Source organism: Microcaecilia unicolor, chromosome 1, assembly GCF_901765095.1.
Source record: "Microcaecilia unicolor chromosome 1, aMicUni1.1, whole genome shotgun sequence".
Lineage (NCBI taxonomy): Eukaryota > Metazoa > Chordata > Amphibia > Gymnophiona > Siphonopidae > Microcaecilia > Microcaecilia unicolor.
Window position 1 is genome coordinate 35,408,851 of NC_044031.1, and position 24,871 is coordinate 35,433,721.

Below are 24,871 nucleotides of genomic sequence, written 5' to 3' on the forward strand. Positions count from 1 at the left end.
CCATTTCTTCTTCGTTCCCCCTGGGATAGGGGCTCGCATTATGGGCATCCTAATCTCCATCCTGTGCCTACATTTATTGGGAACTTTCGTCGCCCTCTCCTTGGTCATTACTGGCTCTGTGATAATGTCCTCCACATGATTCTTCCCCCCACATATGATTTTTGTGTATTGGTAACCTTGAATTATTTTCCTAAAGTTATTCCTCTTCTCAAACCACCATCCCCGCACCGCTCTAAGCGAGAGGCCTTGTCCTTACCTTCCTCCGTTGCCACAGAGGATGAGGCGATTGAATTAGCCCTCCAGTATATCAATTCTACTTATCCTCTGACTAAAAAGAGACTTGTAGCCCTTTCTGCCACGGCCTGGATTCCAATTGGGGGCCCGGTAGCGGGTATTACTGAACTAGGTATGGCCACCCGGAGACTTCAATCCCTACTTCATGTTCTAGTTCATGAGCTGAACGTGGTAGTCAATGCATTGCAGGATCAAATTAATGAATTAAGTATAGTTTCTCGGTATAACCATATGGGTCTTGACTATCTCTTTGCAGCCCAGGGTGGCCTCTGCACAGTGCTAAATTCTTCAGAGTGCTGTACTATTGTCATAAATAGGACGCATGTAGTTAGGCATGCTATGGATAAAGTCCTACAGTTGGCCAGCCTTAATGTGGAGGATTACCGAGGAGGATTAGACCTTACCTCCTGGTGGTGGTCATTGACCTCCTGGATACGTCCCTTGTTCATTTCCCTAATAGTCTTAGTTTTAGCAGGGTTGTTGTTTTGTTTCCTGGCCTCATGTGCTTCGGCAGTATGCCGTCGGACCTTAACAAGTAGGGTAATGGTGGTTCATAAGTCTATTCCTAGTTAGGATCACTATAATCTCCAGAGTTTGAGTTGTGAGACTTATCTCTGCATAAGCTGATTTTAGTCTCAAAGGGGGGAATGAGGCAGCCATGGGCAAAGAAAGTGTTAACTCTGAGAAATTATATACATAAGAAATGATATTAAAAGCTTGAAGTTTGAATTCTAACTTTTTACCTTGCAACTAAAGTGAAGAAATGCCAGATGGTTCATATTATTTCAATGTCTAGTTTGCCGAGCAAAAGGTTAAAAAGGTCAGAGACAGGAATTTCTTTCACCCTTGTGAGTGATGGATTGCTAAATGCTGGCACAGCTGTAAATTATTATGAATGAATAAAGGAATGAGCCAGACATATGACATACTGTAGTTTAAAGCTGAAATAATTTCAGAAGTTCTTGATATGTAGATTTTGTTATAAGGAGATAGCTTAGATATAGATAGAGACCATTATAAGTATGTAGAATATGTCTTATAAGGATGCTTATTTTAGAATATGTTTTATTCTGTAATTTCTATGTAGAATATTTGTTCAATTCTTTGTCTGACTTTCTAAGCAAAGACTGCAGTGAAGAGGCAAACATGTGTTTTGAATTATCTGCAGTTCTGGCTAGTTCTGTGAAGGAAGCTGATAGGTGAAAAAGGTCAGGACTAGTCAGCTCTCTTCTCCTTGATTAATTATAGGTAAAATGTAGAAATGGTCTTGAAAGTAATAACCTGATATGTATGCTATTAAGTAAGATTGGCCCTTGACCCCTTTAATGAATGCCAGAGTTTAGTTAGCAGTTAGTACTAGGAATATGAGAAATCAATCATAATAACATGTAAGAGACTGGAGCCCAAATGTCTGGTGTAAGGGGCCCCAGGTCACAGGTCAGTTTAGGATGTCTGGAACCTATGTAACTGATATTTGTATAGAACTGATTGGTTGAGGCAAGGTAATCAATCTATTCCTTAACCAATTGGAGAGTAAGGGGGCTAGGCTAGGCTAGATAGAACTGTATTTAAGTGGGAGAAGAAGCAGTTTACGTCAGAAGGAGCTCAGAAGAAAGAGAAGGACAGAAGGAACAGACAGAAGAAGGAGAAGACAGCATAAGAAGAGAAGCAGCTGAGACAGAAGCCACAAAGACACAGAGAGCTGAGAGAAAGACACAGAGAGCTGAGAAAGAGAAGAAGAGACTTAATGCTGATGTTCTATTTTTTTTGCTGGCAAATAAAGAAGATTTCTCTCTCATTCTGGTGTGCTGTCTGACTCCTGAAGTATCATAAATTTATGCATCAATTCCTGCAACACTAGGACTCAGTGTAATATTTATATAGCACTATTTTTTTCATAGTTGGGTTAGGGCTGTATAGGTTTTAAGTGTCTTTTTGCAGGGTTGTATGTCATTTCACAGTGTCTGGCCCTATCTGAAAATAGGCTCTGGGGCAAAGGCCTTTGGCGACCCTTGTCACCCAAATTCAAAATGCTCAGGACTAATGGTCTCCACATCCTGTAGAGTCACCACACAAACAAAAGCCCATCTGATTACTATCTTGTTACTATGTAAGCCGCATTGAGCCTGTGATGAGCGGGAAAGCGCGGGGTACAAATGTAATAAATAAATAAACAAAGCATTCAGCAGTGAAAAGAGTATATATACTGCTCCTGAGGTGATGGTCACAATCTGAATATTTGTAATTGCAGTTAAGAAGACAGGCTGCCTGCTCTAGCCAGTACAGAACCTCTGCTGGATCCCGCCTCCTGATGTAACTTCCTGTTTCCTCATAGTTGAGATGCAGCAGAGGCAGCGCCCAGTGTTGCCAGGAGGGCGGTTTTACCGCCCAATTGGGTGGTTTTCCGCGACCTGCCGCGGGAAATTTTTGCCCGCGGCGGGTTGCGGTTTTTTGGGCTGGTTTTTGTGCTTCGGGCGGTTTTTTTTAGGTGGCTTTTTCGGCCGCGGTGGGCGGGGTTAGTGACGTTTTTGGGCGGGGTTAGTGACGTGGGAGGCGGGGTTAGTGACGTGGGAGGCGGGGTTAGTGACGTGGGAGGCGGGGTTATTGACGGGGAAGGCGGGGCCGATGACGGCGGGGGCGGGGGTGATGACGCGGGGGCGGGGGTGTCAGGGGCGGGGTTTGAGTTTGGGCGGGTTTTGGGCTGGATTTTGGGCTCCTTTAGGCTGGAAAAATATTTTCCACCTGGCAACCCTGGCAGCGCCTGTGTTAATCATTGCTGGCCACAGTCACCGCATTTGAGCAACAACATCAGCCCACTGCCTGGCTGACACTGACTGGCATCTGGTGCCTATGTTAGAAAAATCTACTCTCCCGGACGTCAAAACCTGGCTACGCCTCTGCTGATGCCCATATATCTGCAGGTTCCGCCTCTCTTGCTGCAGTGGTCAGAGGCAAAGAGATTTTATGACAGGAGACAGCATAAGCTGTTTGCTGAAGCCAGTGGGCGGAGCCTGCCACCATCTTGTGTGATCCCCCCAAACATTCACAGATGCTATTTGTAAATAATTAGGTCTGCCTCCTCTGTTTGGGCAGCGGAGCCATGGGCTTTCTACTAACCTGAAAGGAACTGCATATCCCCTCTATGTGCTTAATCACCCCCAATCTTGTATCTGTTCATGACAGTTCTACACCACCTAGGCAGTAACGACCTCCCCAATTAGAATGGAGTCCAGTATTCAGTAGATATGGTAATATAATTTATTAGCATTGATATCTTACCCAAAGACAGTACAAGCAGTTCAGTCATTCATATGGTTGAGCAGCAGTTCACGACACGTCTGTCACCCGCCTTCTCTTGTAGCCTTCCTTCTGATTCAATACCCCTCAGACTGCCTTTTTTATACCATTTTGGCCCTATTGATTCCAATGGACCCTACCTTTCTCACCAGAGCTCTTGGCTCTTATCAGTAGATCAGAATGACTTCACATGTTCTCAAGCTCTAAGTATAAACAAGATATGTTCAGAGCGCATCTGTGAGATGACTTCACAGGTCATTTTGCTCTCTTCAGCTCCCCCCTCCCCTTACTTGCATCTGACCCTCTACTATCTTTCATTTTAATCAAAACATCTTGCTCATGACTTCTCACAGGTGCCAGTCCCAGCATTGTTGACAAGAGCAAATGCCCCCTCCCCTGCCAGCTCTCAATTACCTCATTTCAGCACTTGCCACAGTGAAATGTAACTGTGTCAAAGGTGATCTCTGATTCTTAAAGGCCTAGCTCTTAGCCTGAGCCATTTGCCTGTATTTTACTGAGCGAAAGGGCTAGCATATTGCAACATATTGAAAACAATAGCAAACTTGTGAGGTTTATGACTACCTATTTTTGCAGCTTTTTTATTTATTTGAAAGCTTCCCATATCTGATCTGAGAGTTTTTTTAAACCACGGGGGGGGGGGGGGGGGGGGGGGGGGGGGGGGGTCCTGGGATGTGAGCTGCCGCGGATGCGGGTGTTCCAGAGCAGCAGACTTGTTTTTGGAGCCGTGAGAGTCTCCTACAAAAATCGAGGCTCCCACAGCTCCAAAAAGAAGTCTGCCACTCTGGAACACCTGCAGCAGGGCCGTGGCTCACGCCCCAGGACCCCCAGAGGTAAAAAAAAAAAAATCCTTGGGTTACATATGGGAAGCTTTCAAATAAATAAAAAGCTGTCAAATTAAAACACACACACACATAGGCAGTCATAAACCTCACGTTTGCTATTTGTTTCAATAGTGTCTGTGATGGGGTCACACGATATATGGTGGCTGTGTGGGGGAGACAGCTTCAACTGTTTGACATCCTCCTCCTTCCTCAGAGGAGATATTGCTACTGAATATTCCCTCCTAGCCTACTGTTTGCGGTTTAAACAGACAGGTGCCTTTCCTTCCCACTTATACCCCCCTCCCATTTATACCTACTTTGAATATCTACCTCTTACTGATGTGACCTTACTGTATTGACACTCTCTTATTACAGAATCAAATAACTTTACTGGCATGACAATTTTGCATGTGCTGCAATTAGGGTAAGAGAGAGCGAGAGATTTAAAAAAAGACAGAAGTAAAACTAACAACAGTGAATAAAATTACAGTGTACAAGGAAGTCAATAACAAGATCTGATCCCGGCCTGATTATCACTGGTCAGGTCACATTTAATGAATATTGTAGGGCAAAATCCTGTAAAAGAAAAAAATGCACTCAACATCTCTCTCTCTATATATATAGAGAGAGAGATATAGAAGTTGAGTGCATTTTTTTCTCTTTTACACCAGGCAAGAAATGTGACCTGACCAGGAACAATCAGGCCCGGATCACATCTTGTTATTGACTTTCTTGCACTTATATATAGAGAGAGTGCATTTTTTTTTTTTGTTTCACGGGATTTTGCCTTCAAATATCCATGAAATAAAAATGATTAGTATTATATCCATTAAATAGACATCTTTAGGATATTATATACATCCATAGCCAACTGAGAAGAAGTAATGGCAAAGAGCGAATTATTCTTCATTCCGTTGTTGACAAGGGACGGTAGAATTTTGTTTGATATTAAACAGTACATATAATTGGCATCAGAACGTGTCCCCGCCCCGCCCATCCCATTGTGATGTCATCAATCTGTGCCCAGTAGAAAGATTTGTGTGCACTTAAGAGACACAAAGACGCTTTTCTTCTTTGGTCAATGTATTTGCAGATTAAGAGCTGCAGCTAATGAAACTCTCAGCTCCAGTTCTGTTTCTGCTGCCCTTCCCTCCCCTCCCCCCAGCAGTGCACTGCAAAGACACCAATGCTCAGCTGTTTAGCAGCAGCTAGAGGAAGAGCCTCCAATTAATTTTCGCCAAAGCAGAGGAAAATGCCTGCAGGAGCTTCTGTCCAGGTAGGAGATTGCCCTCACTTTCCTGTCCTTTCTATACAAACACTGCTGCAGTTTTCTAACCTGGGGCACTGCAGAGTCAGGCCTGATTGTAGTAGGACCGGAGCAGACCTGGGGCTGACAGGTGCTTTGAAACCTGAGCTAAGGAGAGCAAGGCTGGTGCAAGGATAGTAAGTACCATATGAGAATATTTAGGTTTGCACCCCCAACCCTCCAGGGGAAAAAAATAAATAAAACTTTACCTTTTTTTCTCTCTCACCTCAGTCTGCTTTAGTGCTTTATGGTTCAGGAGTCCACAAAGTGATATTTTGTATCCAGGTTTTGTGTTTAACTGGTGTCCAGTTATAATTCTGGTCTGTGATTATATATTACTCCTCGGATTTTATATAGCAACCAAATTTGGGAGCGCCCAAATTTAAGCATGGATCTCAGATCAGCTTGCAAACTAATTAGTTAAGGTGTTAACTATTGATGTTAGTTGGCGCTAGTTAAGCTTTGTGTGCAGATCTGACTGCCTGCTGTGCTATAATAGTAACATAATAACATAGTAAATGACGGCAGATAAAGACCTGAATGGTCCATCTAGTCTGCCCAACAAGATAAACTCATTTTACATGGTATGTAATACTTTATATGTATATCTGAGTTTTGATTTGTCCCTGCTTTTCTCATGGCACAGACCATAGAAGTCTGCCCTGCACCGGTTTTATTCTCCAAATACCGGCGTCGCCACCCAATGTCCGCCAAGATTCCATAGATCCATTCCTTCTAAACAGGATTCCTTTGTGTTTATCCCACGCATGTTTGAATTCCATCACTGTTGTCATCTCCACCACCTCCCGCGGGAGGGCATTCCACGTATTCACCACCCTCTCTGTGAAAAAATACTTCCTGACGGCACCTAAATTGTCTAGTGTGCAACTGAAAAGGCCGTAGCCGGGTCAAGTATGTTCCAAAAATTTAAGCGCAGTGTGTTAGAATAGGGTTATCTGCTGGGCGTGAGGACTTACCCCAGGTGTAAGTCCCATGTCCGAAGGTGGGCAGTGGAATCTGTATTAAGCACTATCTATAAAGAGCTCCTGATGTGGATCGTCCTTGATAAATTTCAGGTTTAGAGCTGATCTTTCCAATGCCTATTTTTGGGTGCCCTTTACTGAATCTGACCATATGTGACCACTGCTCCTCAAAGCTGAGCGGGAATCCTCCACCAGTTCTGCCAGTAGGTGGTGCTGTTTCACTATCTCATTTTCAATAGTGAGTCACAGGCAAGCTCAGCTGGACTCCAGGGAACCTGCCTGTCTCTAGCAATTGAAAACACAATATTGAAGCAGTACCCCGCCGCTGGTAGGAATGCAGTTTGAGGACTCCTGCTCAGCTTTGCACACAGAAAACGCTTCCCTGCTCCCGTAAGAGCAAGTATTGGGAAGTCACCTGATGGACATGATGCTGAAGGTACTAAGTGTGGAAGGGTTTCGGTTTCAGGTCCCAGTAACCTTTGAGGACATCGTCATCTATTTCTCCCAAGAGGAGTGGGAGGATTTAGAAGAAAGGCAAAAGGAACTGTACAAGGATGTGATGAAGGAGAATTATGAGACGCTGAGCTCCCTTGGTAAGGAATTATTGTTTTTATTAGTAGTCCTGGGCCATGATAAAAATAAATAAATAAGTAAAATTCAGAGTGTGAATATCTCCTACAGTGACATTGTTTAAAAAAAAAGTGGGATTCAGCCAGTGTTTCGGGGATCAGTTTGCATCCTGCTAGCTGTACACATGCAGAGGCCTTATTGGTGGGGGCTTGAGAATGTGAATCAGCTGAAAGGATCAAGACCAGGAGATGGAAAACTTAGGGGAGGGGGCATTCTATAAATGGTGCTGAAAAATCATCCCTGAGCGCTGTTCTAGTACCCTTTTATAGAATAACGCTTAGGAGCCAATTCCCACGCTTAAAGCTACAAGCCCAAATCCAAATTAGTGCCAGTTAACTTCAGTAACTGATTTTGCTAATTAACGGTTAATGGCTCGTTAACCAATTTAGTTATGTGCCAAAATTTCAGAGCCATATATAGAATCTGAGGGTTAGAGGATAAAGGATTGCCGAGGTGTGTGTGTGAGAGGGAGAAGATAGTTGATTAATATTATTATTATTATTTTGCACTTGTATCCCACATTTTCCCACCTGTTTGCAGGCTCAATGTGGCTTACAGAGACCTGTTATGGCATCACCATACCAGGGTACAGAATACATTTGATGTTAAACAGAAGTCAAGGAAAACAAGAGGGTGGGGGGGGGGGGGATTTGTATTGGATTGAGAAGGGGAGGGAGAGATGGGATCCCACTCACCACACCCCTTCTCCTGGATCCATTCTTCCACCACCCACCCCTAATCCTGTAAATTCTCCTCCCCCAGCACTCGATTCTTCTTTGCTATAATCTCAGATTTCCATCTCTTCTGATCTGTTATCCCATTCCTCCCTTTCTCTCCTTCTTTTCTGACCTCTCCTTTTTTTTTTTGATATTTCAAATTTTTATTAAAGCTTCAATATACAACAGATTACTATGTAACATCCCTCCTCACTTTTTCCCACATTTCAGTTACTTCTCTTTCTTTCTGCTGTCATTCTTCTCACCCCTGCACCATCCTTAACATTCCTCTCCTTCCTCCGCTTTGAATTTTCATCCCTGTACGATTACTTTTCATAACTTCCCTACAGCTATCGATAATGTTCTTTTTCTTCCATCAAAAGAAAATACTCGCATATGCTTCTGTCAGTGGGGTTATAGTTGGGGAAGAATGGATGTCACGCGGGGTTGTGTCAGTGAAGGTCATAGTGAGGGGAGAATGGATGTCATGCGGGGTTGTGTCAGTGGAGGTCATAGGGGAGAATGGATGTCACGCGGGGTTGTGTCAGTGGAGGTCATGGTGAGGGGAGAATGGATGTCACGCGGGGTTGTGTCAGTGGAGGTCATAGGGGAGAATAGTTGTCACGCGGGGTTGTGTCAGTGGAGGTCATAGTGAGGGGAGAATGGATGTCACGTGGGGTTGTGTCAGTGAAGGTTATAGTGAGGGGAGAATGGATGTCACGTGGGGTTGTGTCAGTGGAGGTCATAGTGAAGGGAGAATGGATGTCGCGCGGGGTTGTGTCAGTGGAGGTCATAGTGAGGGGAGAATGGATGTCACGTGGGGTTGTGTCAGTGGAGGTCATAGGGGAGAATGGTTGTCACGCGGGGTTGTGTCAGTGGAGGTCATAGTGAGGGGAGAATGGATGTCACGTGGGGTTGTGTCAGTGAAGGTTATAGTGAGGGGAGAATGGATGTCACGCGGGGTTGTGTCAGTGGAGGTCATAGTGAGGGGAGAATGGATGTCACGCGGGGTTGTGTCAGTGGAGGTCATAGTGAGGGGAGAATGGATGTCACGTGGGGTTGTGTCAGTGGAGGTCATAGGGGAGAATGGTTGTCACGCGGGGTTGTGTCAGTGGAGGTCATAGTGAGGGGAGAATGGATGTCACGTGGGGTTGTGTCAGTGAAGGTTATAGTGAGGGGAGAATGGATGTCACGCGGGGTTGTGTCAGTGGAGGTCATAGTGAGGGGAGAATGGATGTCACGCGGGGTTGTGTCAGTGGAGGTCATAGTGAGGGGAGAATGGATGTCACGTGGGGTTGTGTCAGTGGAGGTCATAGGGGAGAATGGTTGTCACGCAGGGTTGTGTCAGTGGAGGTCATAGTGAGGGGAGAATGGATGTCACGCGGGGTTGTGTCAGTGGAGGTTATAGTGAGGGGAGAATGGATGTCACGCGGGGTTGTGTCAGTGGAGGTTATAGTGAGGGGAGAATGGATGTCACGCGGGGTTGTGTCAGTGGAGGTTATTGTGAGGGAAGAATGGATGTCACTTGGGGTTGTGTCAGTGGAGGTTATAGGGGAGAATGGATGTCACGCGGGGTTGGGTCAGTGGAGGTCATAGGGGAGAATGGATGTCACGCGGGGTTGTGTCAGTGAAGGTTATAGTGAGGGGAGAATGGATGTCACGCGGGGTTGTGTCAGTGGAGGTCATATTGAAGGGAGAATGGATGTCACGCGGGGTTGTGTCAGTGGAGGTCATAGTGAAGGGAGAATGGATGTCGCGCGGGGTTGTGTCAGTGGAGGTCATAGTGAGGGGAGAATGGATGTCACTTGGGGTTGTGTCAGTGGAGGTTATAGGGGAGAATGGATGTCACGCGGGGTTGGGTCAGTGGAGGTCATAGGGGAGAATGGATGTCACGCGGGGTTGTGTCAGTGAAGGTTATAGTGAGGGGAGAATGGATGTCACGCGGGGTTGTGTCAGTGGAGGTCATATTGAAGGGAGAATGGATGTCACGCGGGGTTGTGTCAGTGGAGGTCATAGTGAAGGGAGAATGGATGTCGCGCGGGGTTGTGTCAGTGGAGGTCATAGTGAGGGGAGAATGGATGTCACGCGGGGTTGTGTCAGTGGAGGTCATAGGGGAGAATGGATGTCACGCGGGGTTGTGTCAGTGGAGGTTATAGTGAGGGGAGAAAGCCAACATCTCTTTCTTGAGGGTTCCTTGCAGCCTGCACTGCTCAGTCAGCTGCAGCAACTGGAACCAGGCCTCTTCGTCGTCCCTCTAGACCAGCAGTCTCAGGACACACTAATCCAGTCAGATTTTCAGGATACCCACTATGAACATGCAGGAGAGAAATTTGCCTACAGTGGAGGCAGTGCATATAAATTTTATCTCGTACATATTCATTGTGGATATCCTGAAAACCTAACTGGCTGGGTGTGTGCGAAGGACTGGATTGAGGACCCTGCTGTAAACCAGTAGGGATGCATAGTTAATATGCCCTCCTGCCAGCAGATGGAGACTGAGGACCACTGGCTTATGCCATTTTCTTGTAAAGGGTTCTGTGCACCCCCAGCTTGCCAGTATTTCTTAGTTTCTAGCTGATGGTAAGTGAGGTCACCTGATCAACCTAGATGTGATCTGATAAGCTATGGGTAGGAGAGTCGTTCAAAAAATTTGAATTTTATTAATGACACAAGTTAAAGAAAAGTGAAAAAGATGACCGGCTGGAGTGGTCTGCAAAGCCTTGGGGTGCTGTATCTTGTTGATCTGGGTCACCCCTCCTTTTCCTTCTCCCCCCCCTCCATTTTTCAGCTTGCTGCCGTGGGAGGTTTTTTTGCTGCTTGTGCCTCAGCCTCTCTCCCCTACTCCTAGGAGGGGGACCTTGAGTGCCAGGCCAGGAGCAAGAAACAGGGGCTGCCAGAATAATTCATTTCAGAAGTCTTGGCAGCAGCTGCAGCAAATGGAGATAGTAACATAGTAGCATAGTAGATGACGGCAGAAAAAGACCTGCACGGTCCATCCAGTCTGCCCAACAAGACAAACTCATATGTGTATACCTTACCTTGATTTGTACCTGCCTTATTCAGGGCACAGACCGTACAAGTCTGCCCAGCAGTACTTCCCGCCTCCCAACCACCAGTCCCGCCTCCCATCACCGGCTCTGGCACAGACCGTATAAGTCTGCCCTCCGCTATCCTCGCCTCCCAACCACCAACCCCTCTTTCACCCACCTGCTCCGTGATGGTGTTGGAGTCTCCAGGTGTTTGGGAGGGGGGAAGGAGAAACAAAGAGAGCGTATAAAGGCCTCTTTAAAACTCACCTCTTCTACGCTGCCTTCGGCGCCTAACCGCTCGAGATAGATAGAATGCCCCAATCTATCCACCCTATCTGATTAACTGTTCACTCGTCCTCTAGATTGTTCACTTGTCCTTAGATTGTTCTCTTGTCTTTAGATTGTAAGCTCTTTGAGCAGGGACCGTCCTTCTATGTTTAAATTGTACAGCGCTGCGTAACCCTAGTAGTGCTTTAGAAATGCTAGTTAGTAGTAGTAGTAGTAGCCTCGAATCCATAGTGGGCTCTACTAAGAGAAGACCAGTGGAAACCACTGCTTAAACCGTGGTACGTGGCAGCACAGTGCGAGTGCTGTCACCGCTCCACTTCCTTTAGCAGCTGCCAGTCTGGAGGATGAGTCAGCCGTTGGTGCCAAACATTTATTTATTTATTTATAACATTTGTATCTCACATTTTCCCACCTATTTGCAGGCTCAATGTGGCTTACATCATTCCGTAAGTGGTGATTACCAGTTCCGGATAGGAGAAATACATAGCTGAGGTAGAGGGACAGATAGCTAAAGGTGATAGGTTAAACTCCATTCATGACAAAAATAGCTTGAACAATTGGGATCATTAAACTTGAAATCAAGATAATTAGCAACAACAGTTGAGATATAGAAAATACATATTGTATAGTTGAGTTTTGTTAATTTGCATTTAGGATGAGTTGTTATTGCATGCTTTCTTAAATAAATAGGTTTTCAATAGACATGTGAGGAAGACTGGTTTCCAGCATCTGGCCTGTGGTCAGTGACATTGCTTGGGCTTAGGAGCAAGAGAGGGGAAAATGGATGTCCTATGAGAAGGCAGGAGACCACCACCTTTTTGACTGCACTGGGGAGAGAACAAGGTCAAGGGGGAGGTCCCCAGTCTTATCTCCCATGGATGGATCAGTGAGTTTAAAGGCTGAATATTGGGGGGGGGGGTAGTTTTGCTGACCCCCCCCCCCCCCAGACCATTACCTAGAGCAACCCTGGTCCCGCCTTAGACCTCCCCACCCCCATTTGCTCCTGCCTGTGCCAGGTCTGCATTCAGAATGGCAGCCTTGACCTGTAGTAATAGTCTTGAGCCCTAGCAGCAGTACTGTGAAACTATGCTATGAGGTAGCATCCTGTCACTAGTGTCGGGATATAATACCTGAAATACTTATGAGTGGCAGTGCTATTGATGACTGCGCAGGATAATGGTCTGGTTTATCGATTCTGACAGCTCGGAGGAGCTATCTTGAACAGCAGTCATTGCCCATTAGATTCTGAGAGCTAAGCTTCATTACTGGTTGAGGTGGACCAGCTGATGAGACTCCCCATTTATTAGAGCCACCCGCTGGAATCCAGTGGCCACCACTCACTGACACGGAGTCCGCCAAAGGTGGTGCAGCGTAAAGGTCAGTGTGTGTCGGTGCTGGTTGAGGTGCCTGATAGAGCCAAGTATTCAGCGGTGGAGAGTCCACTTGTAAAAAGATCCATTGATGCCAGTTTCACTCAGCGCTCGTATCATCATCAAATGCCACCCATGCCAACTGTGTGGATCTCTGAAGGAGGAGAGCAGCCTCATCGCGTGGTCCGTACAGGTCACATATGGATCTATTTGATGGCCATCTTGAAAGAAGATCCATTCCTTCGGAGTCTGTGGCACTGGCTTCTCAGCTTAACTCACCCCTGACCTGGGGTCATCTACCCTTTTGGTGTTCAGGGGTGGTTCTGTACAATTTTTTTTTCTTGAATCTTGCCATTCTCTCACAGGTGTGGAAGCCCTGGGGCCTTATATGCCTTTAAGACCAGGGGCTGGCCTGTATGAGGCGCAGTGTCAGCTCCCTTCACCAGAGGCAGGTAGTGCTTAGTTTTGTGGCTTAGGCCGGAGGTGAGTCTGGAGGCGTTCTCCGAGACCTACTGGTTGCTTTCGCAGACCAGGTCTGCTAAGCAAGAGCAGGCAACAGTGACAACACACATACTTGTTTCCTTGCCCTATTTCAGATGTTCTGCATCTCACTTGCATGCTATGTGAGAGATAACAAGGCTGATGATAATATAAGGCAGTATTATAGTGGAAGCTAGTCTAAAAAAAAAAAAAAGTGTAAGAAGATTTATGACATTCAGGGCTCCTAAACTTATTTTTTACATGAGGGTTTGAATATTTATGTTCACTGAAGCTAGTGAAATTCTTTCTGTTGAGGATTTTAAATCCTGAATTTGGGGGAATCGTACCCAGAGTGATTATGTGAAACCTAATTCAGTGTTTTTACCTCAGGAACAGGCTCTCTGACTGTCACCCCTGATATCATATCCCACATTGAACGAGGGGAAGAGCCGTACATCAGGGATGGGCCGGGATCAGATGAAAGAGAAACTGGGAAAAGCGGCTGCTCAGGTGAGTCCAGTAATAAGAGGGACTGAGTAAAACTGCAGAGTTGAAGAGTGGAATGAACAGCAAGGGTCACTAGGTTCGATTCCCACTGCAGCTCGTGACCCTGGGCAAGTCACTTAATCCTCCATTGTCCCAGGTACAAAACGTAGCTTGTGAGCTCACTAGAGACAAAGTAACTGCCTGCGATATACGTAAACCACTTTGCTTGTACCCACATAAAGTCAGTATATTAAATCCCTATGTGTCTTTCTCATGTATGCTTGAACTCTGCCAGTATTATAGATCTTACAGCCCCTTCAGGAATGTGTTTAGGTATCCACCCTTCTTTTTATTTTCTACCATACGGCAGTGGCATAGCCACGGGTGGGCACAGGCCCACCCAGCAACAGCACAGCAGTAATATGACCGGCAGGGTTCCCCAAGCCCCGCCAGCTGAAGACTTCCGGTATCTCTCCCTCCAGAAGATTGATGGGAGAGTGGAGGGGGGTCACTTAACTCCACTCCCCTGATTTCTCTCCCCCCCCCCCCAGTACCTTTAAATCTTTTAGTTCGTTGGCGGCAGCGAGCAGCAACTCATTCCCCGTTCGCACCAGCCAGAGCCTTCCCTGTGATGCAACTTCCTGTTTGCAGGACCAGGAAGTTATGTCGGAGGAAGGCTTAAATCTGGTGTGAGCAAGGGGAATGAGTTGCTGCTGGCGAAGATCTAAAGGATTTAAAAGTACCGAGGAGGGTGTGGATTTGGGTAGTGGAATTAAGTGACACCCCCACCCCGATCGCTGTTGGGAGGTTGTCTTGCGACGTGAGGGGAAGCAGAGCAAGCAATGCTCAAGAGAGCAGTGCTGGAGAAAGCCCCCAGCTGGTAGGGGTTGGGGACCCTCACCAGCCAAGTTATATGGGGTTGCGCCGGGGCAGAGAGGTGGGCCAAACTGTGTCTCCCCCCCCCCCCTACTTTGGACTCCGGACCCCCCAAACGTTGAGGTCTGGCTTTGCCCCTTGCCATGTTTATGAATGTTCTAGGTGAAGTTTGGGTGTACATGGGTGCAGTGTCAATTTACCTGTGTCATTTTATAAAATGTAAATGTACGTGGCTGAAGGACACTCGTATCTGTTCCTGAGCAGTGTTTAAACCTTATTGTTTAAACTTCTCATTATGAAGGACAAAGCAAAATAAAATATCCACAGTTATAGATAAAAAAATTTTCTTTTTATTCAACTGTCAATGCCATGACAGAGCTATGTAATAATGTTACATAGGAAGCAAGTATACAAAAACAATCTCATCAAATACAGAGATGAAGTTGCTTTCTTATACATTTTCATTCTAGTTTATATACACCCTTTTTTAGCACTGCCTGTTCTCTTTTGCACACAATGCTCTGTTTCTCATGTAAATCATTAATCTGGTCAGGGCCATCTGGTGCTTGTCTTCCTTCCCCTTATCTCTCCCTTACTTTAAAGTATCAACCACAGACTTAATTCTCTTGCCAATCTTTGTTCTCTGTTAATCTTTACACACATGTTCTTTCTGCATGCCTCTGCATATTTCTGTACAGGGTCAACTATAATTCAACTATTGCTTTTATTTCTTCAATTATATACAGCAGGCAAAAGGATATTTGGACAGGGGAAGGGAAAGCGGTGGTGGTGGTTTGGAGAGGGAGATGCTGGGTGTATAAATATGTATTGGAACCGTGTGGGAGAGGCTATGAGGAGGGAGAGATTGGCCAGGAGGTCAATGAGAAGATGATGGAATTGGTACTAGGTGGTTGTAAAAGGGCAAAATGAGTGAGACTAAGAGACAGAAGAGACTTTAGGGGGGGGGGGGGGAGGAGCTAGAGTTTGTGAGGAGATGAGAGACAGAGAAAAGCAGATGAGGGGATGACTGCAGATGCTGGAAACACGTTGAGTGGGCGAAAGAAGGAAATAAGAGGCTGGGGAAGGAAGGAATTAACACCACTTCAAAGGGCAGATAAGCTTGTACATGCTTACGTTTACCTGCACATTAGATGAGCGATTTTGTCACAGGCAGTGCTTTACCCACAGTGGAGGAGTGGCCTAGTGGTTAGGGTGGTGGACTTTGGTCCTGAGGAACTGAGTTCGATTCCCGCACAGGCAGCTCCTTGTGACTCTGGGCAAGTCACTTAACCCTCCATTGCCCCATGTAAGCCGCATTGAGCCTGCCATGAGTGGGAAAGCGCGGGGTACAAATGTAACAAAAAAAAACAAAAAATGCCTTTGAAATGTATCTTTCTTATCTTTATAAGATATGTACGTGTGTATGCGTAACATGTCTAGTCGAAACAGCCATTTTACAAATAAACATGTCCACAAAAAAAGATTCAGCATCACTTGGGCTTTTACATGTGTAAGTGCCAATCAGGAAGCCTCCAAAACTGGACGTCTAGGATCAACCAGCTAAGGAGCTGAGCAAAATAACTCTTTTTGGAAAAATTTTTGAGGGTGAGGAAGCACAATCCCCCCCCCCCCCCCCCCCCCCCCCGGGGTCCAAAAGAGAGGTCAGCTGACTCGCCTGCCTCGGAATAGGTGTAAATGCTGATGTCCATGTTTTTGAAAGTATTTTTGTAAACGCATACTTTCATGGCCCAATCACAAACATAGTGACATAGTAGATGACGGCAGAAAAAGACCTGCACGGTCCATCCAGTCTGCCCAACAAGATAAACTCATATGTGCCACTTTTTGTGTATACCTTACCTTGATTTGTACCTGTCCTTTTCACACATGACCCCTTCCAAAGTGTGCATGCTAGGCCATTTTTATTCAGAAACAATGGCTTTTTAAAAAAATATTCACTATGCATGTAGGGCTTTTACACAAGTAAATAACATGCAGGCCTTCTAAAATGACTCTCAAGTATGCAAAATCAGATGTATTAACCTATAAATTAACAAGAGTAAAATAGATTTGCACACGTTAAGTTTTCATGTGCATATATCATTGTATTAGCAAGGGAGATGAACTGGAGTCCAAAAATTGGTTAAAAAAAACACCACATGAACTGAGTAATTACCGTCTTTACTCCTTGTTCTGTCCTCTTTAGTAAATATTCCCTCCCGTGCTGGGTTATTACCTCTCATGTTTCCTATGTTTATCCCTCAAACCAGGGGCGTAGCCAGACACCCAATCTTGGGTGGGCCTGGGCCCAAGATGGGTGGGCAGAACTCCGCTCTGTCCCACAAGTGATTTGGTCTCTCCCTCTCTCGCCCACATGCCATATGGTCTCTCAAACATCCCCCTCCCCCCATACCTTTTAAATAGCAGATTTTCACTGGCAGCAAGCAGCAAATAATATACACTGCTCGTGTTGGTTCCATAGCCTTCCCTCTGATAAAATTTCCGGTTTCTGCATAGGCGGGAATACATCAGAGAGAAGGCTGGTATGCAGGAAGGACAGGAATTTTCAGCTGGTGGGGCTTGGGAATCCCTGCCAGACACTTCATAGGTGTGCTGCTACTGGGTGGGCCTGAGCCCACCCAGGGCCACCCTTGGCTACGCCACTGCCTCAAACATGACTCTATTACTGCACTCCCCAGGGAAGGTTTGAAATTGTCCATGCTGGGATAACATCCAAAGGTACATTTTACATACAAAATGTGGAAATGGTCTGTAGCCATTCTTATACTTCTCATCTCAAATATGCCCCCTCTAAATGCAGGTGTTTTGTGCAGTGTATCTATTTTTAACACCAAGGGTATACAGCTCTCTGACAGGCAGTTTGAATTCCTTTAGACGTGGCTTTGAAAATCATCTCCCACAATCACTACAGGCGGATTCGGGACAAACCTATATTTTGTGGGGGGGAGTGGAGGAGTGGCTGAAGGGTTAGAGCAGCCAGCTGAGCTGCAGGGAAGCCAGTATTAAAATCCTGCTTCTTCCACTGACGCTCTCTGTGACCTTGGACAAATCACTTTGCCCTCTGAATTTAGATTGTAAAACCTGTAAGGCAGAAAAATACATTCTGTTCTTGAATTTTGAGCAGAAGCTTGGAAGGTGGAAGAGTAGCCCTAGTACCGTACTCCGAGCAGTGGGCTGAGAACCAGGGGAGCCCGGTTCAGATCCCACTGCTGCTCCTTGTGACCTTGGGCAAGTTACTTACCCTGTACAAAATTAGATTGTGAGCCCTCCAGGGACAGAAATACCTAATGAACCTTGAGCTACTACTGAAAAAGGTGTGAGCTAAATTCAAATAAATATATGAATCCAGATTCATGTGGACATGACACTGTGTGGCAAGGCAATGTTATGACACTATGAAACTGCTATTCAGATATTGCTAAGCACCTCATTTTTTGCTCTTAACTTTGATGCATTAGTCATTTATTTTCATTTGATCTTGTGTCCTAAGTTTTCAGCTGCAAATAACTTTAACAATAGAATCATTTAAGATAGGAACCCAGTTGCTGGGAATCACTGCAGAGTGTCTAACTTTGTACCCCTCAAACTGGGCCCATCCATAACACCTTCCGCTTTTAGCAACCTAAATTGAGGTACGTAATGACATAACTCTTAAGGTTGGTTGCTTAGATCCTTTGTCTGTTGTCCTCGGTGCTTGTAATCATTTCGCCCTGTGCCCTGTTCAGGAGAACAGCAGAAACACAACAAGCAAAACCAAATGTTGTTACATTAACTGCATATGTTAAACTGTCCTTCTTCAATAATGCCCAGTTTTTTTTCTCCCTAGAAAAAGGTGAACCCAAAAACAGTGATACAGCAATACAGCACTGGGAACTGACTGAGGATCTGGAAGGGAACAAGATCTTATCCAAAAGAGATGGGGAGGAAGCTTCTTCATGTTCTGACTGGGGAACAAAGTACAAGAAGCACTGGATCTCGGAAAAGAAGCGAAGAAATTCAATAGGAGTCTGTGAGCAAAGACCTAATAATGTCACCTTTATAGGAGAAGAGCAGATAAACCAGACAGGAGAGCAAAGATGTTTATTTGATGTATGTGAGGTGCTCCTCAAGGATCCTGCAACTCTGAAATCAGAACGGAGACCTGATGTTGAAGAGAGACTGTCTGCATATGCAGATAACGGGGAACCCTTCAGTCACAGAAAGGGCCTACAGAGAGAACAGAATGCATACACTGGAGAAAGGTTTTTCACTAATTCTGAGTATTGGAAAGGTATCGGTAAGAAGAGACAACCAGTGCAATCCCAGAACATATACGAAGAAGAAAGACAGCGTACAAGTGCAGTATATGAGAAAAGACTTATGAACAAAGCAAACCTCATAAAACGCCAGAAAGGCCACACTGTTGAGGGAACAGTTTCCTGTACGGAGTGTGATAAATTGAATGACCGTAATAAAAACTTGTTCCGGATGAAAGCTTACACAAAACAGCAAACGAGCTTTATGAGGGAGAGACCATTCTCTTGTCCTAAATTTGATAAAAGCTTTAGGGAGGAGACAGCGCTCTCACAAGACAAGAATATCCACAGAAGAGAAAAAAAATTTACGTGTACTGAGTGTGGAAAAATGTTTTCTCTCCAAACCTATCTCGCAAAGCACCGGAGAATGCACAGAAGGTTAAAGCCATTTATATGTACCGAATGTGGTAAAATATTCAGTTGGAAGGCACTCCTTACAAGTCACCTGAGAATCCACACTGGAGTAAAACCTTTTACATGTGCCGAATGTGGTAGAAGCTTCAGGGAGAAGGGGGTCCTCAGAAGCCATCAGGGAATTCACACTGGAGTGAAACTATTTGTATGTCCTGAGTGTGGTAAAAGTTTTAGAAGAAAGGCTCAGGTTTCAATCCACCAGATAATCCACACGGGAATCAAACCGTTTATTTGTGCAGAGTGTGGCAAAGGCTTCAGTCAAAAGACTAACCTCATTAGGCACCAGAGAAGCCATACAGCAGCCAAAAACTTTACGTGTCTTGAGTGTGGTAAAAGCTTCCGGGAGAGGGCAGACCTCAGGAGTCATCAGAAAATCCACACAGAAATTAAACCATTTATATGTTCTGAGTGTGGTAAAAGCTTCCGTTGGAAGGTACGTCTCACAAGCCACCAGAGAATTCACATGCAAGTAAAACCTTTCCCCTGTCCTGAATGTGGTAAATGCTTCAGGGAGAAGGGAACCCTTACAAGGCACCAGAGAATCCACACGGGAGTCAAACCATTTACGTGTTCTGACTGTGGTAAAAGCTTCCGGTGGAAGATACGCCTCACAAGCCACCAGAGAATTCACAAACAATTGAAACCATTTCCTTGTCATGAGTGTGGTAAATGTTTCAGGGAAAAGGGAGCCCTTATAGGGCACCAGACAGTTCACATGAAAGTGAAACCATTTACGTGCACCGAGTGTGGTAAGGGCTTTGGTCAGAAGACCGGTCTCACCAGGCATCAGAGACTCCATACAGACAGCGGCACACGGGAAGAAAAGAGCAGTAGAGTTTTTGAAAACCAAAGGAAGGAATTCAGTGAAGAATCAGGCCAGCAAAAAGCTAGAAGCACTTGGTAAAATCACAAATACAATAGAGAAATACACAGAGTTACTTCTGCAGCCACCACCAGTAGATCAAAACACGACACAGGAATGGTTAATGAGGAGCGAATTTTATCCTAATGATGACAAATTGATAATGACAGTTGACTATGGATCAGATGGTTTACAGCCAATGTAGGAAAAAATGGTAAAAGACATATGCAGATTTTTATAGCAGTTAACTGGAGACTGGATGTGACATGTTATTATTATTTTACAGCATTTATACCCCACAATTTCCCACTGCTGGCAGGCTCAATGTGGCTTAATGTCAGAAGGCCTTTTACAGAATGACACAATAAGGCAAACACAACTCATCTACTGGAAAAGTATAAATACCATAACAATACTTAAAACGGGAAAAACACTGGGGTTGTAATCCTGACAGAATTGTGGAGATTATTATCAGCACAGATACGTGCACTTCTCAGCTCGGGCCCACCTCTTCCTTACAGTCCCCGTGCATTTCTCTCCAATCACTTGGAAATTGTACTAAGCACCTGTTTCTGTGGTTCTACCTTCAGTTCTCCAAGATTCGAGGAAACTCACGAAGCTGGAGAAGGATCTTGCTGCTACAGGAGTTGCTGCCTGAACCAGATTCAGCAGGTGAAATCTTTGCAAACTACTTCTGGTCAAGATGAGATGATATTGCATAGAAAGATTGAGAACTTTCAGAGAATTATACTAGAGTTTTGAACTTGAGGCTGCTGAACTTTCCATGTTTAATGTTGGTAACACCTAAAGATATGCTTTACAGATTTCTTAAAGATATCTTTTAAATGTGACGATTCTGGACTGCTTCCCTTCAATAAAATATATTCCTTTATATTGTCTTCCTGTTACGCTTTATATATAGAAAACATTCTGTCTTACAGGTCACAGTTGTGGTACATTTCAATTATCTATCCTCCACCTCCCCCACTTTTTCCCCAATACCATGCTCATTTTCTTGTTTTTTTCCTACATTTGTCATTATCCAGAAATATTACCTGCAGCAATTTTTATTTATTTATTAAGATTTATTTACTGCCTTTTTGAAAGAAGTCACTCAAGGCAGTGTACAGAACAAATAAATCAAACATGAGCAATAGACAATTACAGCAGTAAAAAAAAATTCAAATAACAATACAAAGTATGGCATAGTACAATACTTACAATGTCAACAAAATACATAATTGAACATTTCAATTAACAGTGTAGGGAATAAGCAAAGATGTAACATATAGATAGGTAAGAGAGTAAGAGGAGTTAGAAAATAAGATGACCAATTTAAAGAAAGGAACATTTCAGAGAGATGATTAAATATTATCTCAGCTAGGGACGGAGTGGATAAACATGTCCTGCTGCAGTATGTGCAGCCCATGTCACTCCTTGTGTGTGTGTGAATGAGACTAACTAGTTACTTCTTCCATTAAAGGCCTGGTTGAAGATGTCACAAAATGACTAGCCATCCGCCTGGGGTTACCCTGCGGCCACTTATAGGGTCTATCCCATCACAGCTCAGGTCCATCTGCACCTGCCGCTTGTGCTCTACACTAGCCCCCTCTCCTACCGACTGGGTCACAACTGCCTCTGGGAGAGTCTCCTGCTCCCAAATTATCCCCAGTGATTTCTAGGTTACTGGAGGCCACTCTCCCAGTGGTCCCACAGTTCCCAGAAAGCACTCGCAGACCCAACACACAAACCACTAGGATTCTTTATCAGTCCAGACAAAGAGGCAATAAACTGAAAATTGTTTACAGTCTTAAAAATTTGAACAATGAACAAAAAATATCCAATCAGCAAACAATAACAGGTAACTGAAATATGGGTCAATTATAACCCTAGCTAAACATTTGTTTACTTTCTAAAATGTACCTGGGAAGATCAGTACATATAGCTGCTCACAAGTTATCAAATGTAACTGTTTACAGGGCCTTAGCAAAGAGATTTTTCTCTCTTTTCTTCCTAGCTAAGACTGCAGGAAAAGCCAATACACTTCAAATGAAATGAGCTCCTGGGCCAATCAAAGCCCAGGACAAGAAAATTTCAAACACATATTGCTTCTTACTTCCTGTTTGTGTGCTAAAACTAAAGAAAGAATATTTTTTTTTCTGTAACTGCTTTACAGCAGAGACCACCACCTGCTGGCCAAATAAGAGAAATACACTTCAAGACATAATTAATGAGGAAAATATCCAATACATTTTACAGGCTTAAAATACACTGTTTCTTCACAGAACAGCCAAGCTTTCACCTGCTTCCTGAAGTAAAGATAGTCTTGTGTTAAGCGAAGCCTTTCAGGAAGTGCATTCCAGAGTGTGGGGGCTACTCCGGCGAAGACTCGTATGCAGGTATCACATCGTATAATATCTTTTGGAGAGGGTGTGGTTAGTTATGGTCCTTGAGAGGACCTTAGTGTCTTTGGCGGTGTGTAGAGGATCATCCTATTCTTCAGGTACTTGGGGCCATTTCCTTTAAGGGTCTTGAAGATCAGAGAGTTTTAAATTTAGCCCTGTATTGTACTGGTAGCCAATGAAGTAGGCTGTGAAAACTGTAAGGCTTTTTATAGCTATTCTGCATGCTATTTTGTTGTTGTTGTTTTTTATCGTTTGGGGTTTTTTGCTGGACACTAAGTCTCATGTGAAGAGGCAGCATTGGAGTTATTCCAAATGACTGTCCTTACGAATCCTGAAACTGTGCTCCCCTCCATTCAGACCCAACCAGCAGAGTTGAAAGACCAGACCATGCCTCATGGAGGAGGGTGCCCTTCTTTGACATGTCCCCGCTGGATTGCACCATACCATTTGTGTGATGGTATATTACCTGAACAACCAAACAGGGCTCATGGTTTAAGAGTGGAATGTGGCACATACCAATGCATGCTGTAAACTCTATCTGTGACTACTACTACTTAACACTTCTAAAGCGCTACTAGGGTTACGCAGCGCTGTACAGTTTAACAAAGAGGACAGTCCCTGCTCAAATGAGCTTACAATCTAATGGACAAAATGTGCAATCAAATTGGGGCAGTCTAGATTTCCTGAATAGGGGTAGAATTATTAGGTTTCAATTTACTGTTTTCAAGTTTACCGCATTTAATGTATTTATATTTATTCTTGGTTATTTTACTATTGTTATGCTGTTAACAAAATTGTAAGTTTTATGTTAAACTCTACCTGCTGTACACTGCGCCTTGGGTGAATCTCTTCATAAAGGTGGTAAATAAATCCCAATAAATCAAGATTCCATCTTCAACAGCAGCCAGATGATTCCCCTGCAACCACCCCATACCTTCATGGAGCTGGCCAACTTTCCCAACTTATCTATGGCATCGGTGTCCAGCAGCCGGGAAAGCGGAGCAGCACAATATGTGTCTTTCCAGCGGAGAGAAAAGGAGGTGATGGAGATTAGTACTTCGCCATAGGACCAAGGAAGGAGCTTACAATTTGCCCTACTGCAGTGGGTTCATGAACTGGGTCACCATAGACTATAATTGTATCAGGGGTGTTATCTTCTGCCAAAGGCTCTGCACATTTCTAACACCATCATTAGTTTCAGTTTATTGAATTTAATCCACCACGCTACATAATACGCTACATAATACTGTATCAAAGCAGTTTACAATAAAAATATATAAAAAGACAAAAACACAGAAAAGGAACTGCAATCGTATAGGAAAACCCACAGAACTCAAGACAAACAATTCCAGAGAGAACTATGACAAAATCAGCTACACTCCCAGATTTCAAGCACGGAAAGCTTGCGAGAACAGGTATGTTTAACACTGCAAACTACGTTCCGCCCTCAGATCTATAGGGATCTTATTCCAAAGGTCAGGGGCGACACGAAAAACAAATCCTGTTTACGCGTGGTACTCGGTCAAGCCTCTTTGATCCCAGGTACCACTCAACTAAAAGACTCCACTAACCACAGGTCCTGATTTGTGACGTAGGCTTGTACTGACGCAATCAGCCCTAGCGATTACACCAAGCGTAGGTGCCTTTTCATTCCCCATGAATTCTTTTTCCTTCCTTAACAGTGGTAAATTCACCGAGTTTTGATTTAGATGTTAAACACGGATGTCAGCACCTGCAGCTGTCTATGAGCAGCGGCAAAACAATTTTGCTGTATTCAACTTATTTTCTAATTTTGTTTTTAATCTCAATTTCAGATATCAACAATCATACAAGAACCACAATGTCTTGTTACAGAAAACTGAGTCTAGAATCCTCAACAAATACTGAAGAAAAATTAGAGATAAAAAGAAAAAATGGCATTAAACTCCATTAGACCAACAGACATAAAGGGGGGGGGGGGGGAATACAGAAATAAGAGTAATGTTCTGTATTTGTAAGGAGCAGCATATAAGTCAAGATAGCAGTAACTTCCTGCTGGAGTTTGGAATCTCTATTTTCATAGGTCAAACCTTGCATGTGACCCATTTTCTCCAAGTCATTGGAAGACCTGCCAGCTTCAAACTTCAGCCCGAGATGAATTCTCTGAACTACTGGCCATTGCCTCAGCCCCCTAGCCTTGTGGGTGTTCCTTGCACCCCTCTCTGCAGATCAGAATTCTCTGTCTTGGGCTCAGACAGCAAACAGTCCACAGTCTCCGCCCTCTGGAAAACGTATCCT

At 44.5% G+C, this 24,871-nt stretch overlaps 1 protein-coding gene and 1 pseudogene across 2 annotated transcripts; one reads left to right on the plus strand and one right to left on the minus strand.

The window, feature by feature from the left end:
* Nucleotides 1-24,871, minus strand: part of LOC115465113 — a 500,577-nt pseudogene that overhangs the window by 244,636 nt on the left and 231,070 nt on the right.
* Nucleotides 5,516-21,054, plus strand: LOC115464733 (zinc finger protein 260-like). 2 transcript variants are annotated; one of them, XM_030195099.1, is made up of 5 exons: nt 5,516-5,709; nt 7,189-7,315; nt 13,626-13,745; nt 18,445-20,249; nt 20,289-21,054. In XM_030195099.1, exons 1-4 carry the CDS (start codon nt 5,686-5,688, stop codon nt 20,229-20,231), a joined length of 2,058 nt encoding a protein of 685 aa, XP_030050959.1. In that variant the 5' UTR covers nt 5,516-5,685; the 3' UTR covers nt 20,232-20,249; nt 20,289-21,054. The 2 variants fall into 2 exon arrangements, with proteins under 2 accessions (XP_030050959.1, XP_030050951.1); XM_030195091.1 differs by having other exon boundaries at nt 18,445-21,054.